The 19,138-nt window shown below is 49.5% G+C and overlaps 8 protein-coding genes across 8 annotated transcripts; 5 read left to right on the top strand and 3 right to left on the bottom strand.

Moving 5' to 3' along the window:
* Window positions 1–570: 570 nt before the first annotated feature.
* ASPBRDRAFT_470711 (uncharacterized protein) lies at window positions 571–1,169 on the bottom strand. The gene has a single exon (XM_067625769.1). The coding sequence runs from the start codon at window positions 977–979 to the stop codon at window positions 665–667; it is 315 nt and encodes a 104-aa protein (XP_067482246.1). The 5' UTR covers window positions 980–1,169; the 3' UTR covers window positions 571–664.
* Window positions 998–1,767, top strand: ASPBRDRAFT_119105 (adenylate kinase ADK2; the record flags this gene model as incomplete). The annotated part of the gene is made up of 2 exons (XM_067617226.1): window positions 998–1,169; window positions 1,235–1,767. The coding sequence occupies 2 exons, from the start codon at window positions 998–1,000 to the stop codon at window positions 1,765–1,767; spliced, it is 705 nt and encodes a 234-aa protein (XP_067482247.1).
* Window positions 1,768–2,252: 485 nt separating this feature from the next.
* Window positions 2,253–3,189, bottom strand: ASPBRDRAFT_52969 (thermonuclease family protein; the record flags this gene model as incomplete). The annotated part of the gene is made up of 2 exons (XM_067626980.1): window positions 2,253–2,702; window positions 2,809–3,189. 2 exons carry the CDS (start codon window positions 3,187–3,189, stop codon window positions 2,253–2,255), a joined length of 831 nt encoding a protein of 276 aa, XP_067482248.1.
* Window positions 3,190–3,718: 529 nt separating this feature from the next.
* Window positions 3,719–4,902, bottom strand: ASPBRDRAFT_52970 (putative peroxisomal carrier protein; the record flags this gene model as incomplete). Its single annotated transcript, XM_067626981.1, has 4 exons — window positions 3,719–3,842; window positions 3,893–4,130; window positions 4,186–4,730; window positions 4,802–4,902. 4 exons carry the CDS (start codon window positions 4,900–4,902, stop codon window positions 3,719–3,721), a joined length of 1,008 nt encoding a protein of 335 aa, XP_067482249.1.
* A 543-nt stretch (window positions 4,903–5,445) lies between these two features.
* Window positions 5,446–8,739, top strand: ASPBRDRAFT_40245 (calpain-like protease PalBory). Its single transcript, XM_067624314.1, has 4 exons — window positions 5,446–5,824; window positions 5,900–6,273; window positions 6,347–6,578; window positions 6,635–8,739. Exons 1-4 carry the CDS (start codon window positions 5,774–5,776, stop codon window positions 8,549–8,551), a joined length of 2,574 nt encoding a protein of 857 aa, XP_067482250.1. The 5' UTR covers window positions 5,446–5,773; the 3' UTR covers window positions 8,552–8,739.
* A 136-nt stretch (window positions 8,740–8,875) lies between these two features.
* ASPBRDRAFT_40246 (uncharacterized protein) lies at window positions 8,876–10,620 on the top strand. Its single transcript, XM_067624315.1, has 4 exons — window positions 8,876–9,052; window positions 9,131–9,231; window positions 9,309–9,436; window positions 9,487–10,620. The coding sequence occupies exons 1-4, from the start codon at window positions 8,950–8,952 to the stop codon at window positions 10,412–10,414; spliced, it is 1,260 nt and encodes a 419-aa protein (XP_067482251.1). The 5' UTR covers window positions 8,876–8,949; the 3' UTR covers window positions 10,415–10,620.
* A 1,093-nt stretch (window positions 10,621–11,713) lies between these two features.
* ASPBRDRAFT_52973 (uncharacterized protein) lies at window positions 11,714–13,178 on the top strand (the record flags this gene model as incomplete). The annotated part of the gene is made up of 3 exons (XM_067626982.1): window positions 11,714–12,072; window positions 12,164–12,239; window positions 12,402–13,178. 3 exons carry the CDS (start codon window positions 11,714–11,716, stop codon window positions 13,176–13,178), a joined length of 1,212 nt encoding a protein of 403 aa, XP_067482252.1.
* A 3,136-nt stretch (window positions 13,179–16,314) lies between these two features.
* Window positions 16,315–18,057, top strand: ASPBRDRAFT_470872 (NAD-dependent epimerase/dehydratase family protein). The gene is made up of 3 exons (XM_067625775.1): window positions 16,315–16,494; window positions 16,584–16,745; window positions 16,825–18,057. The coding sequence occupies exons 1-3, from the start codon at window positions 16,443–16,445 to the stop codon at window positions 17,733–17,735; spliced, it is 1,125 nt and encodes a 374-aa protein (XP_067482253.1). The 5' UTR covers window positions 16,315–16,442; the 3' UTR covers window positions 17,736–18,057.
* Window positions 18,058–19,138: the final 1,081 nt, after the last annotated feature.

Genomic DNA, 19,138 nt, shown 5'->3' on the forward strand with positions numbered 1-19,138 from the left:
TGGCGCAGTTTGGCAACACATGCTGGATGGCCTATCGCGCGACGGACGCGAAACGCGGCGCGTTCCCGCCGCGGTCACGTGTTACATAATTTAATGTAAGCTCAATTAGGACATGTCAACACCCGATACGGAGTACACTGGGCTTATACAGGGTTAATAGGCTTAGAAGCATGTACCACTGCGTCAGACTACGTGTTAAGTATACTAATCGAAGCACGCGCTGGTATGATACACGGATGGTATGTATCGCTTGGGATTCGCTGGTAATCTCGTCACAAGCTCAAATGAGGCCTTACTGGTATGACAGCCAACTCCATTATCTTTCCCTCTGCCTGTTGGGTATCTGGTATCTGTAGCCCTATCCTAAATAGCGTAGTAGTTGCTACGCCTGATCAACGGAATGATTATACAATGAATGCCGAGGTTCCCTGTCGAGGTTTCCTGTCGAGATACCCTATACTTTTCTCCCACAATTAGTTCTAAAACGTAGCATGTGAGACAGCAAACGCTGTCTGCCTCTGCATGATACTTGTCTTCGCCCGAATTCGGGGTTAGCACTGCAAAAGAAGCAGTCAAATTGCAATGCCAATTGCTAAAAGCCGACGTCCCATGTGTCGGGAAACGCTCCGATCTCCGCTCACCGATTTCCTAAACGGGGAACCATCTACAAACCCCACGGAAGCGCGTGCTTTCCCCGGCTTGAGATTTGACGACGTATCAGCTGAGCACCGACCTTGCCCGATAAGCTGCGAGCACTATTGTCTTCTTCCACGGGTCCTGCATTCCCTGTTAACACTCTGTCAACTGTTTCCTTAAGCCGCAATGGAGATAATATAGTCTGCCTGCCATTCCTCCACTTTTCCCTAGACTTATTGTTGGGGTGCCTGCCTTTCGCCCTAGCTTCAAATATTGACGACCCGGCTGCACCAGAACACCGAATTACACTTAACTCCGACAACACTATACCAACAAACAGCATAATTAAGCAGCGCGCGAAATGACCACTACAATCCGGCAGCTCAAAAAAGCAGCCCGGATTATTCTCATCGGTGCTCCTGGTGTCGGCAAGGGTACGCAAACTGAGCGGCTCCTCACCAGATACCCAGATCTCGCCTCCATTAGCTCCGGCGACCTTTTGCGCGAAAATGTCCGGAGGAAGACCCCATTAGGTATGTGACCTCGAGTTCGCGAAATGCTCTGGGGGTATGGTCTGTCTAACGGTTTCCGCACCCAGGCATTCAAGCAGAAGCCACAATGCAGTCCGGCAATCTTGTCCCCGACTCAATGATCCTCGACCTCATATCCTCTGAATTCAAATCCCGCGGCTGGCTTTCGTCAGCGCCCACTTCAACGATACTGCCGTCTGCATCTTTCATCCTGGACGGCTTTCCGCGCACCGCCACCCAGGCTTCAAGCCTAGAAACCATCGTCCCTGTCAACTTCGTCGTCCACCTCGTCACACCTCCTTCTGTTATTCTCTCTCGGATCGCGTCGCGCTGGGTTCACGAGCCGTCCGGGAGGGTCTACAATACCGATTTCAATGCGCCTAAAGTTCCTGGCAAGGACGATGTCACGGGAGAGCCTCTGACTCAGAGAGAGGATGACTCGATCGATACGTGGAAGCAGCGATTGCATAAGTTTGAAGAGACGAGCAAGGCATTGCTAGAACATTATCAGCGCAAGGGCTGTTTGTGGCGCGTCGAGGGCGACACAAGCGATGAGATCAGCCCGAAGCTTTTTGCAGAGATTGAGCGGCAGTTCTGCTAGAATTTCTACTGCTAGAGTTTCTCCACCTGATGGTTTCTCATCTCTTACCCACGGTCCTATATACCTTCTTGTACTATATATCGGTTATATTTTGAGCCTCGTGTTTGTTGGCGTGGCATTCCTGCTGTCCTAGAAGGGCAGCAGATGGGGAAACTGCTTTTTTGTACCACTTCTTTACCCAGAGACAGCAGGCATCTTTTCGTGGACGAGTTAAACCTAATGATCAGTCTAACGATGTTAATGAGTGCCGCAGCAAAAGTGTATGACCAGACGTTCATCTATACTATTCCAAATATACAACCTAAACATCGGCAGCGCAATACAGAGCATACATAACGACAGGGATATCTATCAGTATCAGCCGTATCATCATCATAAAGTGAGCATGCACCCACATCCCAAAGCACACAAACGCCCCAATTGCAAACTGCAAGCACAACACAATCATCAACATCAACATCAACGAAGAATAGAAACCACCCTACCTACTTCTTCCCCTCCCCCGCATCCTCCATCCCCGTCCTAGTCTTAAACTCTCTCGGACTCTCCCAAGCATCCCTATCCTTCTTAAACCCCTTCCACAGCCCCAGCCCCCTCGCCTTCGCCCACCACTCCGCACTCCGATACTTCTTCTCCATTGCCTCCCCCCCAAACTCCGCCCCAATCTTCGCCTCATATACCGTCGCCAACCCCTTCCTCAACATTTCATACCCAACATCGCGCCTGCGAAACGGAACAGGAAAATCCAGCGCCCGTCGCACAAACACTGTCGCCACCACCCGTTGATACTGGTCCTGACGGTGCACGTAGATCCGCACGCGCCGGTTTATTAAGTACTCCGTTAGCCACTCGTGGGCTTCTTTGCCAAAGGGTTGCGCGGGACGTCCGAAGTGCGCTTGTTCTGGGGCGTCGACGCCGGCGAGTCGGACGTGGATCTATTTTAGTTCATATTCATGTTAGGTATATATTACTCCGTGGTATGGGTGTAATTGGAAGGTAGATATAAAAAGACAAAAAAAAGGGGGGGTGCGCATAACATACAGTCTGATCCCTCAATTCCTTCCGCGTCGTCGGAACCTTCTTCCAAGGTACCCAGCCCCAACCTGCGAGTCTTCCACCGGGTGTATGATAGATGCGGAAGTTGTCGCCATCGCCGACGCTGGTTACTTTGCCCAGAATACTGCGACGACGGTAATATGGGGGCGTGATGTTGACGGCTGTGGGGAAGCGGCGGAGGTAGTTCCGGTGGAGGGTGACGGCGCTGAGGATGCCGGTTGTGAGGACTAGAGTTGGAATGAGCGTTCGGATTTCGGTGAAGGCGCTCCAGTCGATGAATGTTTTGGGGTCATTGTTGTTGTTAGTGGTGGTGGAGTGGTCATTGTTGGAGGCTTGCGAGTCGGAAGCCCATGGCGGCCATCGCATGACGGCTCATGCTAGGACTTTTGCTCCGTATGTTTGTTGAGTTAGGTTTCTGCGCGGTGATTTTGTGGGGGATTGGTTCAGGGAGTCTCTCCGGGTTCAGTGTTTATTCGGGTCGTACGTAGATGAGCTGTTGCCGAGGTGAAAGTTTGGCGGTCAGTTGAAGCTCCATTTGCCCCGGGGGCGGAGGAGTGGTCTGCATATGGTAGCTATCTACAGAGTACATTTTTGAGAATCTCAAATATTGGTCTTTCTCAAGTGTACCGATACGCAGTACCCCTGATGTCTCTCTAGTGTACAGCCCAGCCAGTCGATTCCTAAGTTGTATTGCAGAGATTCTTTTGATGCTATTGTATGTTCTAGAGATCATGCTGTTATTATCTATAGACAACTGCAGTAGTATCTTCGGTCATAACTACCAGAAACTGACAGGGCAGACAAAATCCCACAACCAGTGCGCCGCAGTGAGAAGAAACAAATTCGTACAATAAGAATAATAGTAGTTACCGTGCCATAAATATCAATCAAGCGTCTATTTGAGGGTCGCGGGAAGACTGGTCTTTGCTGTCGATGCAGCAGACTCCGCCAGCTTCTTGAGCTTCTGCTCTCTAATCTTCCGCAGGTATGCAAAAAGAAGAACGAAAAGTAGTTCGACCCTAGTTGCTGTCAGCATGTGATTGCGCTCCTTCACTAAGAGCGAACATACCTTTCCTTTGTCATCATCAAAAAGCCTTGCACAAGAAGTCCCTTCATGATCTGGGGTCCAATTCCCTTGAAAAGGGACAGAAGACCCTCATGCTGCACAATATAACGCATGACTTCGCCGAACGTCTTGAAAGGCTTACCTTCGCGGCCCGGAGGTGGGCGGGATTGAAGGCCGACCTTAGCCACAATCAATGGCTGCGTCGCGATGGTAGCTAGCGCCTTAGAGAGAGCACCGAGGACTGCAAAAGTCATTGGCTTAGCTCATTTGATATCAACGGTGATGGAGTTACTTACGGAAAGCCTCCCAAGGCTTCAGATTGTTCTTGCCTGGAAAGATGACATCTTTAAGGCGCTGATAGGCGCCGTAAGTGATTGCTGGGTTGACCACCAGGATCAAACTAGCTTTAAGCCCTCTCCATAGACCAGACCAACCATCTTCGCTATCAACAATCTCCCTCCCGGTCTCAATTAGACCCTTCCTCTCGTCCTTGGCTTGTGTCTGTTGCCGTGTGGTAATTACGGCGACGGGAATAGTGAAGATCTGGGCGACCGCGCCCGCCACGGCACCGAGGGAAAGCTCAATGGCAGTTCCAGGAGGTTTAGGAACCTTGTTAGATGCCATGTAGAAAGCCCTCACAACGGTGTACCAGTAGAAGTAGGCGAAGTTGGTGGACGCCACGCCGATGAGAGCGCCGGCAATTCCGGAGTATAGGCCCTCAACACCTTCCTTTTCGACAATCTTGTTGATCGCATCTAAAGTGGATTTATAGTGGACTGTTTCGGAGTTCTCGTCTTTCGAGTCGCTTGTCTTGACTTGTACCTGAAGCTTCGTCTTGACCCTGTGTATCGACGCACGGTACATTAGCATACTCCTTTTCCGGTTCCAAAGCGATAACAGGCATTTGCATACAGATCGAGAGGGTAGACCAAAGCATTCGCTAGAACTGCACCTGTAGCACCCGCAACGGCACTTCCCCAAGGGGAAAGTGCGGGCTTCGACTGGCCGGCCATTATTTTATGTAGATAGAATATTTGATAGAAGAGATGGATGAGGTATTTGGCGTAACGAGAACTGCGAGAAGAATATCGACCAGCGTCTCAAGCAGTCTATGGTACACTTTTGCCGAATTCCCAGTATCGGACTTATTACCTGAGAATAATATGGCGGTGCAGAATAATAATTGGCGATATTTCGGAGCGGGGACTCCCAGGAGAGCCTAGCAGCTCACAATGTGGAATGATCGGAGGATAGCAGGATTGTCCGGGCTGTGCGAGAGGACTCTGGCGACCGCAGTGTTCACGAGTTGAAGCGATCAAAGGTGAAGCGTTGTCGAGTTTCTGGCCAGCGACAGACAAAAACCAGAAACCCGGCAAGGAGCAGTATGAGGGCAGGGATATTCCGAACAAGCAAGACAAGGCAGATGAACCTCGGCGCAGCGATGGCGCGCATGACGAAACGAGCCTCGGTCCGATGGCCGGCCTGTTAATCGTTATCGCTTTGGGTGAATTGGGTCACCCACCGTCTCTTGCCCACTGCCGTCTCTTCCCACCGAACACGCGACGCTTACTTACCAACTCCATACTATCTAGTAAGCATCGGTACAGCCACCACCGTTCACGCTTTGTTTATCGACCGTTGCTTTCATCCTCGATCTTCCTGACTAATCATCTAAAGTTCAAGGATTTGAGTTGGCTGGCAGTGCACGTTCCTCTTGTCTTTTGCTTGGGTCTGGCGCGATCTTTTAAGGTAGTGGACCTCGGATGTCATCATCGGAGATACTACGGTCCCCTTCGGCATGATCATCAAGTAAAGTGTTACTGCCTCACATCTGATAGGTGCTAGCCGAATCTGCATTACGTGCAGAGAGGCTGGTCCAACGGAATGTCTAGACCGAACGCTGCGCACAAGAAATTCTTAGTCAATCAGGCCTTGGTATCCTACTCTTTTCTACTTCTATCTCGATGACGATCATCACAATAACGGTTCTTCGGACTAACCAGTAGCCAGAAAGCTGAACGAGATGTATCTAGTGCGACTACTCAAGGCCAGGCCCTTGAGTCTGCTATTGACGCCGCTGAGAACTACATGAAAGCCCTGAGTTTGACTACCGAGTCAAAGGACAGACAGGCTTTGGATGCTAAATGTAAAGAATGGCTTTCACGAGCAGAAAAGATCAAACAGAACAGTGACTGGCAGGCCATTATCCGGGTTCAGGAAAAAAGCGGTCTCGCGGCGCGTTTCCCCAGATCTACCCGTAAACTCACCACTCGTGAGGAGATTATTCTGCTCGAGAGCGCAAAGCTGAATGGCTTTATTTTTCCTCCCTGGAAAAATGCACCGGGCCCCGAGGACTTTGAGAAGGGCGATGAGGGCCTGTTTACGTAGGTCTACTTCAATCCCTGGTGTTGGAGGCTCCATCAAATGTTGGAATCTTCAAATGCTGACCGGTTCCAGTGATAAGCCAGACCTTCATTTGTCCCAATTGCAAAGGAGCATCTTGGCAGGCTGGGAGCGTCCCTTTGAGTTGTTGTCCAAACGTGCATATGACATTGATGATCAAGAGTCAACAATGCCCGTGATGACAGTCTCGGGCACTACAGATCTCGTACAAGATATGTTGACCGACTGCTCCGTCGTGGCTAGTCTTTGTGCTGCTACGTCAAGGTCGGAGCGTGGTCTAGATAAAGTAAGAGAAGTACCAACGTGACATTCCCGCAAGAAGCATGTTTCTAACAATCCCAGCACCATCTTCCTATAGTTTTCCCCTGCGAATACGGTCAGGTAAATCCAAGATTATCCCCTTCGGGGAAATACATCTTTCGCTTCTATTTCAACGGATGTTTCAGGAAAGTTGTCATCGATGATCGCTTACCTGCTTCGAAAACATCACGATCACTTCATGTTGTTGATCGAAATAATCCTAACTTTCTATGGCCGGCCTTTGTAGAAAAGGCATACTTGAAGCTTCGCGGGGGCTATGATTTTCCTGGTAGCAACTCTGGTACGGATTTGTGGGTCTTGACAGGTTGGATCCCCGAGCAGGTCTTCCTTCATCAAGATGATGTGACTGCAGAGCAACTCTGGAGACGGCTATTCAAGCGCTTCCGGAATGGCGATGTCCTACTGACGATAGGCACCGGCAAGTTAACCGAGAGGGAACAGAAAGAACTAGGCTTTGCGAGCGAACATGATTACGCTATCTTGGATATGAGAGAACTAAGAGATCGTCGCCAAATGCTTGTGAAGAACCCGTGGGCAGGCGATGATGCCACCACCGGAGACCTTACAGACACTTTCGGACTTGGACACACATCTCATACCCGTGCGTCATCTTTACCTAGGACCTATTGGATGGACTGTGAGAGTGTCCTGCAAAACTTCGAGAATCTGTATTTGAACTGGAACCCGGGGATCTTCCGCTATCGGGAGGATATTCACTTCACATGGGACCTTTCGACTGCCAGAGGCGTGGCTGGCTGCTTTGCGAAGAATCCTCAGTTTGCTGTCACCTCTGAGGTTGGCGGCACTGTATGGCTATTGCTTGGGAAGCACTTTAGGTCGATTCATCAGGATGAGCAAACCCAGGCTCCCGAAGACGGCCAGGAACCAGGTTTTATTAGCATATATGTGTTTAACGCGAACGGAAAGCGAGTGGCCTTAAGTGAGGGCGCTCTGCATCGTGGTCCGTACGTTGACTCGCCAAATACTCTCATGAGACTTGATATGCCTCCTGGCACGACCTACACTGTCGTGGTTTCTGAGCAGTCATTGCCAGCTGTCAGCCAGAACTTCACATTGTCGGCTCTGTCCGATAATCTCCTACTTTTGGCGCACGCCCAGAATCGATACGACTGCCTGACAAAAACTCAGGGGTTGTGGATGCCTTCCACGGCAGGAGGGAACGCCGAGTCTGCCCGCTATCCTTTTAACCCCCAGTTCCGACTAGAGGTTCATGACGAGACAGATCTCTCCATCCTGCTGGAACCGTCGGAGCCGGAGCTTGCTACGCATGTCAAGTTGTTCTGGTCCAATGGACAGCGTGTAACTAGGGTTCGGAATCGTGATATAATAACTGATAGCGGTGACTACCGGCGCGGCGGGTCGCTCGCGGAGAAAAAGAAACTTGGCGAAGGAGTGTACACTCTCGTCTGTTCAACCTTCGCCCCGGATCAACTTGGACGATTCACACTTTGGATTTCGTCGTCGATACCGTGCGAGGTAAAGCCGCTTGCACCAGAAGCAGCTGGGCGACGGGCGGTCATATCGGATGTTGGAATTCTGACCCCTGGCAAAGATCGGATGCTGGCCTCCTTGGAGACCAAGCGTTTGACCCGCATCAAACTGATAGGACGGAGTAGACTGTCTACTATTGGGAATCGCGCCGTTGGCCCTTCGCCGATGTTGATGACGGTAGAGCTTGGTCAAGGCCCGTACAAAGAAATACTGGCTACCTCTGAGGATGGGAACCACTGCGATGCCATCTCCGGAGTACGGATTGAGGACTTCGATCTGCACCCGGGTCTTGCAGATCAGGGTGGAGCCTGGATAGTCATTGAGAGAATCGGAGGGCCTGGGGGACAAGTTGAGGACCACTTTGAAGTCGAAGCTTTGGCTGAGGAGCGGGTGGATATTGGCGAATGGATCGTCGAGGATGCATGAATAATGGTGTTTCTTCTTGTTCGATTGTGGCGGAGGGTGCTTTGCATAATTGGCATAGGTTAGCCGGCGTGGGAAACGGCGTGAAGATATGTAGAATCTATCATTTGATAACTAGCTACAAATTCCGACCGGAAACACTATCTATGCCATAGAGCATAAAGGTGAACTAATTGACTTGTGGAAGAGCCTTGATTCATGTAATGGTGTGGTAGAGAAAGTAGTACAACAATGGATCGACCATCCAGACAAAGCGCAAGTCAGGAACGCTAGGCCGACCCGAGGCCAGCTTGGCGCAGTTCCACCTCCAACGTCATCCCCGCCCTGCATCGTGCATCTTCTCCTGCATCTTAACCGTTGCAGCTCTGACCTCCTGGACGTCCGCGTCCCACCCGAACCTCATGGCGAGCAATATCCCCGCTAGCTTGAGATCCGCCGACATTGGGCGATACGCGTTGCGGGCAGCTCAGCTCGAACGCGCGAAGCCCGTTGTTGCCTACTGGTGTAAGTGCTGTTGATTGCGCATGCTGCTACTCAAATCGAGGCCACTGGAGATGACTGATAGTTGATCTCTGATTACAGGTAACTTCTGGATCGTTAACCAGATTATCGGACGAGGATTGCATACTTCTGACGACGATGTCAAGCTATACACAACGGATCTGGTGGACAAGTTGGAGCAGGTACGTCGGGCGCAGGACACCCCCGCTACTTTGGCGCACACTTCCCGGAGACTTACACAGATTCTGTCTGAATTCAGTTCAAGAGTGAGAATGTCGACAATGATGCGGTAACCGATGCGGTGGCAGCCAATGCCTACGTGGAGCAGTTCGGGTTGGAGGTCCTTGGCCGTGCGGAGGCGACAATGAAAGCCAATAAAGTGACCAAGTGGGTTATTTTCGTGGGATATTATCCGCGCCACCGCTGACCTGTATCAGACAAACGGCCGATACATTCCAAGCTGCTGCTACGTTCCTCGAATTGTGCCAAATTTGGACCAACCCTCCTGAACCTGAGATTGCCGCGAAGATCAAGTTCTCCAAATACCATGCTGTAAGGATCATAAAGGCTATCAAAGCGGGAGAGGATCCTAATGCGTCCAACCCGGCGCCAACTGAGGAAGATGAACTTGAAAGTGAACTAAGGGGTATGGAGGCAAAGCAGGACGATCCTGAAGTGCAGGCCATCGTGGGATCGTCAGCTGCACAACAACCTGGGCAGCCGTCTGTTGAGGAGGTCCCCGATGAGTCTATACAACCTTCGCGATCATCTCTCAGTCTCCCACAACCTCCGACCACATTTGCCGATGCGCCGGCTGCTCAGTACGGAGCGGAACCCATGTCGACTTCGAATGTGGAGGGCGACGCGGAGCCAGGCGCACCGCTGAACCTTCCCTCCGCTCCAGAGACTTTCACTTCACCTGCTCCCTCTGTGCCCAATCTCCCAGACACGCCAGCTGATATTGGCGCAAAGCCTCCGCAAGCTCGTGCCGACTCATTCCACTCTTTCCCTCCGCCGTCATCCATCCCGCCTTCGAGCCCATCGGCAGCATCTCAAGACGCAAGCTCTTTCTACACCAAACCGACAAGCAGTGTCGCCCCGCCCCCGCCGTTCGTTCAGTCTTCCTCTGGGATAGTACCTGTAGTTTCTCGTCCTACTCCTCAAAGTATCCCGTCATCCACACCACCTCCATCTGCACCTGTTGCTTCTAGTACCAGTGGAGTGAACTCCCAGTCACTTGACGATCAAGCTATAGCCCTTGCTCAGAAACATGCCCGTTGGGCGGTATCAGCCTTGACATTCGACGATGTTAACACCGCGATCAAAGAGCTGAAGAACTCGCTCCGCTATCTTGGCGCAGAGTGATGTAATGTGGGACGAGTGTCTGGAATTGATACAATTGCAAGCTGAGAAGCATGAAAGAAAACACACCCTATTAGTCTTTGTATGATGTGAGCATGACTGAGCCATGAATATCAAGACAATTTTATGACAAGCACCCACATTACAAGTAATATGATAAGGCATAGTCATGAACCATAAATTGTGTATTGTTTTGCAACATCAACGCACACTACCATTCTAGGTTCGTTAACCACATTATACTCTTGTAGTTAGGGAGGGTCTTTGAACCTTTCATACAACACCCCGGTCATCTGGCCCTCGCGTATACTTAGTTATGAAAATTCGGTCTGTAAGAAAAACTCCGTGGAAGAAGAATCCGCAGGAATCCTTCTTATACTCGGTACTATAGAGACCGTGAACGGGGGTAATGTGACTGAAGTTATTGCTATAAGAAACCTAACATATATTATACTAGAAATATGTTACTCGATTCAATTCATGTCATATTGCCTCTATCTGATCAAGCTCGCTAAGTTTGAAGATGCCAGTTATGCAGGTGCTTCACCCTCTGAAGCAACAATATAGTTCTGAACGCCGGCATATCCCACAAACAGAGTATTTATGAATCCTTCTACCGAGCATCTTCGGCACCTATTCCCATAGCCCTGAGACATACGTGTTCTTGAATCAGGACAGAATCTGATTCAGGGTCAGGATTGAGTTGGACCTGGCTAAACTGCCCGAACAAGCCTTTCTACCCCAAGATCTAGCCGTGAATATGATTGAATTGATCGAGAATACGTTTGCAATGCTCCTGCCATTGGGGTGGCATTATCCGCTCCGCAGGGCTTTGGTGACTGTGTGATATCTGTAAGATATTATCAATCTGCAATGGTAAGCCCAGAGAAAGTCGAGTCAGTCATGTAATAGCAAAATAGAAGGGGGAGGAGAGGAGCTTAAATCACCGGTTCATATTCGTGTATTTTGACAGTGGAATAGTAAGTTGGAAGGAATTCAGCCAATTCTTACTCTTACCTTTACTTTATAGCAGTTACCATAGCACTACCTCCCCCCCACAACCATCGCTATAGCGACGATTTTTACACACATTCACTTCACCTCTCGGCGCTCGATACTATATAAGCATGATGGCAAGAGCACGCGTCTTCTTTCCTACTTTCGCTCCCTCCGTCCTTCACTCCCCGCGTGTCTTTCTCTTTGCCTCTACCTCCAATGAACACGCTGACATCTCATGCTCCGTTCTCTTTCAACGTTCCGCTACACCCGGACCCTGTCCCAGACTCAGGCACCGACACCATAATGTCCTCTGCCTCAAGTCCAGCCTGCTCCAGCAGTGGTGCAGAAACTATGAAAGAACTCCTAGATCGCGGTGAAGTCAAGCCTTCCTGGCTCGATAGGCAGTTTATTCATTTTCTGGACCTCAAGGAAGAGTATAAAGTAGAAATCATTGCTCTGGTGAAACATCACGTAAAGGCTGGCGGATTCGAATGGACTGATATTCTCAACTCCGAGGAGGAACGACGCGCCTGTGCCAGAAGTTGGGTCGAGCATTACGGTTTGAAATACTGGGGAACTCCGGCTAATAGAACTAAATACCTGCAAGAGGAGTCTCTGGAGGATGAGAAGACGCTTTGCACTTATCCCGCTCAACGTGAGGAGTAGGTTTTTCTTTCCTTACCCCTTCTGCCTTTCCTTTCAACGTGACGGGCTGTAGTCCTGGGTTGGTTGGCGATGCTAATGATTGTATAGGATTGCTCGAACGATTGCAATCCTCTTAGAAAGGAAGGCCAAGAATTATACTAAGATGAGCGAGGAGAAGGCCAAGGTCTGTCATTATATTCCTGTTTATACTTCTAACCCTCCCTCGCAGTACTAACATGTTTGATGGAACATATAGCCAGCCCAGGCGACCAAACCATCCGCCTTCGAAACAATTAACAGCAACAAGAGAACTGGAATTCCTCTGCCCAAAAATCTGGAATTAGAGCGCACTACTAAGAGAAGATCTACCGTCAAGGAGACCAACGAGGATTACGCGGACTTGTTGGTGTCTGCCGACAAGCCCGTAGGCAGGACGCGGACTCGCGGTACACCGAGCGCCATTCGGCCGTTCAAGACGATCGTCTCTGACTCCGAGCCTGATGCTGAAGCCGAATTCCAGAGCGTCGAGAAGAAAGTCAAAAAACAGCGCACTTCTTTAGCTAAGCACTACAAAGAAGCCTCAGAGAGACCCCAGTCGAGGCTCTCGAAAGAGAAGGAGAGTACGTTCGCGCCTCCGCCTCAGGGCACGTTTGTGCACCGTGCTACTTTCTCTGAGATCAGGGCTGCTGGTGCTGCTCATCATGCAACGGATACTAAATCTCTTACGGAAACCAACGATATTGGGATGTCTGTTGCTCAGTATGCAAAGGATACTAAGTTTCTTGTTACGGCGAGCAACCAGGTTGGGATGGCTCCAGTGTGGCTGCCATTCACGGATTTTAGTCAGGCATCGCACTTCCTGGAACACCTGGCCGAACAATGCAACGTGATGGAGTGGAGCCCATCAATGCAGTTGAATAGAGAATCGATGTCGCCTCAGGTTGTCGCCGCGTCAGTCAGGTTTGATTGGTCAGACTTTGAGATCCGTGTACGTCGGGATTGTAACGAGGATCTGGACCTTATGATGCAGGAATTGTCCAATGCCTGGCAAGCTGAAGCAGAAGAGGGCGCCCCAGGCTCGACCTTCAAGATCAAAGTAATGCTTCATATTGGGACTTACTAGTTGTACCCCCTCATTCAATGTCTCTGGATTTGGATTGACGTGTGAAAAGGACCAACATGTACTACTGCACTTGATTTACGAACTACGTTGTAACTACTGTTTTAGCTTGACGATCCTGTCTGTGTCTCTGCCTAAGCAGTACCTCCTTAATGCTAGAAATAGCCGGAAAGTAGTCTGTAGCCTCCAGGCTCTGTATGTGCCGAAGGAAGAGGGAGCCTCCCTGCCATCCTTCTCCGGATTCATGACATACTAAATATTCTCCTGCAAAGCCTCCCTAGGGGCATGATAAACACGTGCCAAATGTAAAACTCCCACATTTAAACAAAACCTGGAAGACGATCGGAAAATGTAGTTTAGTACTACTACTATAGTAACTAGTACTTACAGTGCTAGGCTCCAGATCGGCCTATTGGTCTTGATGAAATAAGAGCCGAATACTATTCTATAAAGAGTGAACCAAATCCCGTATCGGCGACTGCTTGGAAGTAGTAGTTATATTAGATAATAGCTACCAGAAAGCACAAGGCTCAGGCAGAGAAGGAGGACCCTTCTAGTATCGAGTATCGCAGGGTAGGATCCAATCCCGCGACTCTCCTGAAGATACTAATCTGTTACCCAGAGTTACGTATGTCTTCAATTCTGTGCCGCCCTTCTTTCTACTATCATTGCACCGCCACCCCCATACAGGAATTTCTAAAGGTATTGGTGGGGATGCTTTTTCCGGTACGTAGCACATTATTGTCACATGCAATGGTCTTTTCGGAGAAGCCATAGCGCGGATTGATGTGTGGCGAAGAACCAGGCCTTACATGTGGAAGTGAATAAGCAAAAAAAGAAAGGTCTAGAATGATGGTCTGGTGGTCTTTCTTTTTCTCTCTTTTATTTGTTTGTTGATTTATTCTTATTTTATTTATTTATATCTTCATTTTCATTTTACTTTTCTGCTCCTCTGTTGCATGAGTGCACAGCAGTGAGTATAGCTAAGTCCACAGCACGAACCACGGGCTGGGCGATCGGCCACGGTCCATGGTACAGCAAAGCGCATCGCCTGGGGAAAGAAAAAGGAAAAGGTCGGAGAATTAACGGCAGGCCTTGACGTCAATTTCCTCTTAACTTATTTCCTTTGGGTTTAATTAAGTTAAGCAACTTGCAAATGCCGAGGCATCTCCGATCCCTTTCCAGAAGAAAGGATTGGGGGTTACGTGGACAGTGTACTCCATACACCGACCGCATTGTCGGCAATGACATGTAGAACCATTCGCATCATCTTCAGCATCATTATTGGCGGCCTTGAAGCAGATGCTATATGCTAGGCCAGCATTACCGTAGAGCTTGGCTGTCTGAATCCGGTAGGATATGGGGCGAGCCATGATAACCCCGTCGAAAATTAAGATCCATAAGCAGACGAAAGCACGAAGCGCATTTGGAATCGCGCGCCGACTAGACTCTCTTGTCTTCCGTAAAACCTGGAATCAAAGTCAATAGTGTCCGCTTTTACCTTTCCACCGTCGGGCTTGTCACTGCCGGGGATAAGAAGAGAGTGCCTAGTGCTTAGATGCTTCTCTGGAAGTGACAGTGAGCGGCTTTGGCTTTGGCCGTCCCTAATTATCCAAAGCACCCGGATGGAGTGCGTGCTGAAAGTCAGATGCCGAAGCTATGCGCAGGAAAGGAACTAACTGCACGACGCACAATAATAATATTAATGATCTTGGAACGATTCCCCACCAGCCCTGACTCGTAATATGAGACGCAGATCATTTGATTATTCCCTGTAGGTGATCACACACACTTGCCGTCGCGCTGCTTCCTTCTGGCCGTGTCGCGATGGCTTTTCGGGCTTTAGGAATGATACGTCGCCCTGTTGTGGTGGCGAGTGATCGTCTGCTTATTCTGGGACCTTTGCATGTTCCGAAGGGATTCGCAATCTTCGATTCTTCCTGCAGCATCCCCTCTCTCGTTTTGTTCCTCCACCACCCCCCTACCCTCTAAGCCTCTTAGGCTGCTGCTACCCACTTAAGCGGCGGGACTATGATCGGACGGTGTCCCTGAAGAACGGAAAACGTCCCACAACGCGCGCTTGGCAGGGGAGGAGATGAAGAATTAATTTGTCGGCTCTGGTCGGGTCTCCCGAGGACTCTAAATTTTCCACTACTGTACGAGGGAATAATCCAGCGGGAACATCCACCGTGCTGGCGAAATTTCTAGACGCAGCGCTAGCGGAGTTCGTTCGGCATACGCTTGGGTTCGTAAGAGAGATTCTCACTTGCGCTTCCGGTCGTCCAGCGTTATCCGCGGTAATTGTGGTTTTTTTCCAAACCCCGGGGAATCAAGAGTGGCGATGATAATGAAGGATGGAGAGTTTGATTATAGTTATTGTAAGGACTTGGGCCAGGACTAACGTGGTATTATTGCCATTGGAAGAATAGCATGTTGGGAGGGGTTAGTCAACTAACTCCAGCCGGTTATCGTCAGTAGTGCCATTCGTCATCTGGAATCCTCAGTGAATTCTAGTCTAGGTTTGTCCTTGAGAGAGGAAGACCATTCTAGGTATCAGACAAGAGGAATTGAAGTTGGCATCACTATTCATGACTATTATGGGGACTTGGGGAGTGTCAAACGAGAGCTGGTGTCTCAGCCGGGGGCGATAGTGGACAGTGTAGTGCAGCCATGGTCAAGCCATGACAGTTTTAAGGGTATGACTATGATTTATTAGCTCGATTCTTTATCCATTTAGCTTTGTGAGAGCGATGACGAGATTCCTGAAGGAGAAGAGTGGACTGAAACTGGGACTGGGACTGGGACTGGGACTGGAGTTGATCTGAGCGAGAGCAGGTGATTCTGATAAATGGTTTTAATCCCGGAAAAGGATCATCCTCTGCTCCTCTCCTCCTCCTCCTCTCTCTCTCTCTCTCTCTCTCTTCCTACTTCTTCCCAGTCTTCCTTCCGCTTCCTCCTTTTCTTCTTCCCCTTTAACCCCCTGTGGAATTTAACTCAAGCCTTTCGGTGACTTCCTGCCCGGCGGTAGTCACACCAGATCAACTGCCTCCGAGCTTCTTTCTTCTGTCTTGTCCCTTACTTGGTGATCCTCTCTGCTTCCCCTCCCCCTTTTCCCTCCCCGCATTCTTCGATTTTATTCGCGCTCGGGTGCGGGGTGTCAACACAGCCAGCAGTCCACAGATCGCATCGAGGCTACTAGAAGAGAAAGTACCACAGTGTGGTCCTGTCTTGAATTTTATCTCATTATTCTATCATTCCCCTCCCACAATGGCCGACGAACAGAGCAAAAAGCCGGCCGTCCTGATCGTTGGTGGTCTAGGTACACATCCCTCCGTTGACGCACACGTCGCCCCCCTCCTTCCCGATATTTAGGATATCTTAGCTAACAGATGCATTTCTATCTGATAGGATTTATCGGTCGCCATCTCGCTCTCTACCTACATGAAAATAACTTGGCCTCGGAAGTCCGACTAGTTGACAAGGTCCTGCCTCAGCTGGCGTGGTTGGCCCCTGAGTTCCAGGAAGCTTGCTCGAAAGACAAATTCGTCCAGGCTGATGCCAGCCGTGAACGTGAGTACCCAGAGACCTTCCATTTTTGGCATATGCGACCAGGAGAGTATTCTTGACTGACATGCGCCTTGCACCTCAGAGCACTTCCCTCGTATCTTTGACCGTGCCAATGGCGAACAATTTGATTATGTGATCAACTGTGGAGGTGAAACCAGGCATTCGCAACCCGATGACGTCTACGAAGTCCGCAGCTACGCCCTCACCGTCGCCCTGGGCCGTGAAGTCGCCCGCCGAGGGATCCGCTCTTTCGTTGAGTGCTCAACCGCTCACGTTTACAAAGGCGGCTCAAGTCCGCGTAAGGAAGATGACAAACTGCAACCGTGGCACAAGCTGGCCAAGTGGAAGATGAAGGCCAGCGAGGAGCTGCAAAAGATTCCAGGTCTCAACTACTGCTTACTTCGTCTGCCCCATGTCTATGGAGAATACGACTCGGGCTACTTCGCAATGGGAATCTGCCTTGCTCGCGTTCACCTAGAATTGGAAAAGGATCTGGAGCTTCTTTACACTAAGGATCTGAAGATCAACACCGTATATGTCAAGGATGCAGCCAGCGCCTTGTGGAAAGCGGCTGAATGGAGAGCAAGCGCTCCCACAGACGGTTCAGCGCCTCTTGCATTCAACGTGGTCGACCACGGCGATACTCGTCAGGAGGATATTGCACAGGCCCTGTCCGAAGTTTTCAAGCTCAAGTGTGACTTTTTGGGTTCTCTAGCTTCCCAATTAGCGAAGCTCAACCTTGATGATGTTGTGGATGACATGAACGAGGAGTGTTTACAAGGATGGGCTGACTTGCTCGAAGAGAAGAAGATTGAACGGCCAGGACCCATTGGCCCATTCCTGGAAAAGGACGTTCTGAAGGATCAAGACATGTGTCTGGATGGCACGCTATTCGAAACGACCACTGGGTGGAAGCCGTCCCGAGAGCGCTTCAACGCTGATGCCGTACGAGATATGGTTGACAGTTACAAGCGAATGGGCTGGTGGCCATAGACGGCCCAACGCATGATATTCCTGTTTTCATGTTTCTCGACCCTACCTCTGCACGAGTATAACAGTGAGGTTGACGACATATATGAGAGCTGTTATACTCCCACCGTGCATGACCACGGACCGCCCCCCCTTCAGATTACACCGACTCGACCTTACCTTCGGGCAAAAAGCACATAGACCTGTCGCATCCGCATCCACTCATCTCAAGTTCGCATGTTGTATACCACGGACCGTTTCTGCATGTAATCTGTAATATTCTGTTTGGGTCTCTGGGTTTCCGTTCTTGAGCAACTGGTATGTTCTATATCCTTCTTGCATTTTACATTCTTCTGTCACTGGCTGGGGCTGGATGGTGTGCCCTTTTGATCATGAACATCATGCACATCTAGACTACTTTGATCTTTCTTTTTCTTTTATTTGTTGCACTACATACACTATGGATAGGTTGAGCCTTGTCCTTGAATGTTAACCACAGGCTTCCATCCCTCATGGTCGTCTTATCCTTTACCTACATAATCCAGCTTGTCTCACTTGCGTACTTTTGGATGCATGCCCACCCACTCTCCTCTCAGTTTCCCCCCTCATATATTCCCGGAACCCTTACCCCCCCCTCCCTCCTTTCTTTTCCCTACATCGACGAGGCATGACACAGCTCTTGATGTTTATTATAAGCGTGGTATCCCAATCGCCATTGTTCAGAATTCGAATTCTTGTATTATCGAGATTTAGCGCCCAGAAATTGAAATATAGTGTGCCATCATATCTACCTATATCTTTTCACATCGCATCATATGCAATAGGCCATACTAAGAACATGACGGGCGTAATGTCGGATTACTGTATCCCGTACGATCAATGCATTTATTCGCCAGCTGATATACTAAGACCAACTCCAAATGAACGCAAAAGAGCTTCTTACAATTCGAAGCATTTTGATAAAGTATCGGCTTCAATGTTGACAAACACACACAAGACGACGAAGTTGTTTTTTCTATTGTTACATTTACAGAAGATTTGATAACCACTACACTGTCACGTGAGCAATTTCCATGTTCATCCCCTCTAGATCATGATTTATTATTACTTCATGTCCAGATGCTTGAACTGTAAATGTGTATATATTGATAATATATCGATAGATGTATAGAGTTTCCCAGGTGTATAACTCTTTTTCTTTCTGTTTCTTCGTCTTATCTTCATCTGTAAGGTCAATGGAAGGCTAAAACTTGTAACAACGGGGAAAAATTGCCAAGACGTAGCGAGAACCAAGACCAGGGGGTGGGCAAGCAAACTGGTGATGCTGTGGATAGGCCCTCTTGCATGTTCATCGTAATGGATCGAGACAATAAGTTGAAGCGGGGTGTACAGCGACAAGAAGGCAAGTGTGGCTTTTGGGAGATAGA

The sequence above is a fragment of the Aspergillus brasiliensis genome, assembly GCF_001889945.1.
Source record: "Aspergillus brasiliensis CBS 101740 unplaced genomic scaffold ASPBRscaffold_3, whole genome shotgun sequence".
NCBI lineage: Eukaryota > Fungi > Ascomycota > Eurotiomycetes > Eurotiales > Aspergillaceae > Aspergillus > Aspergillus brasiliensis.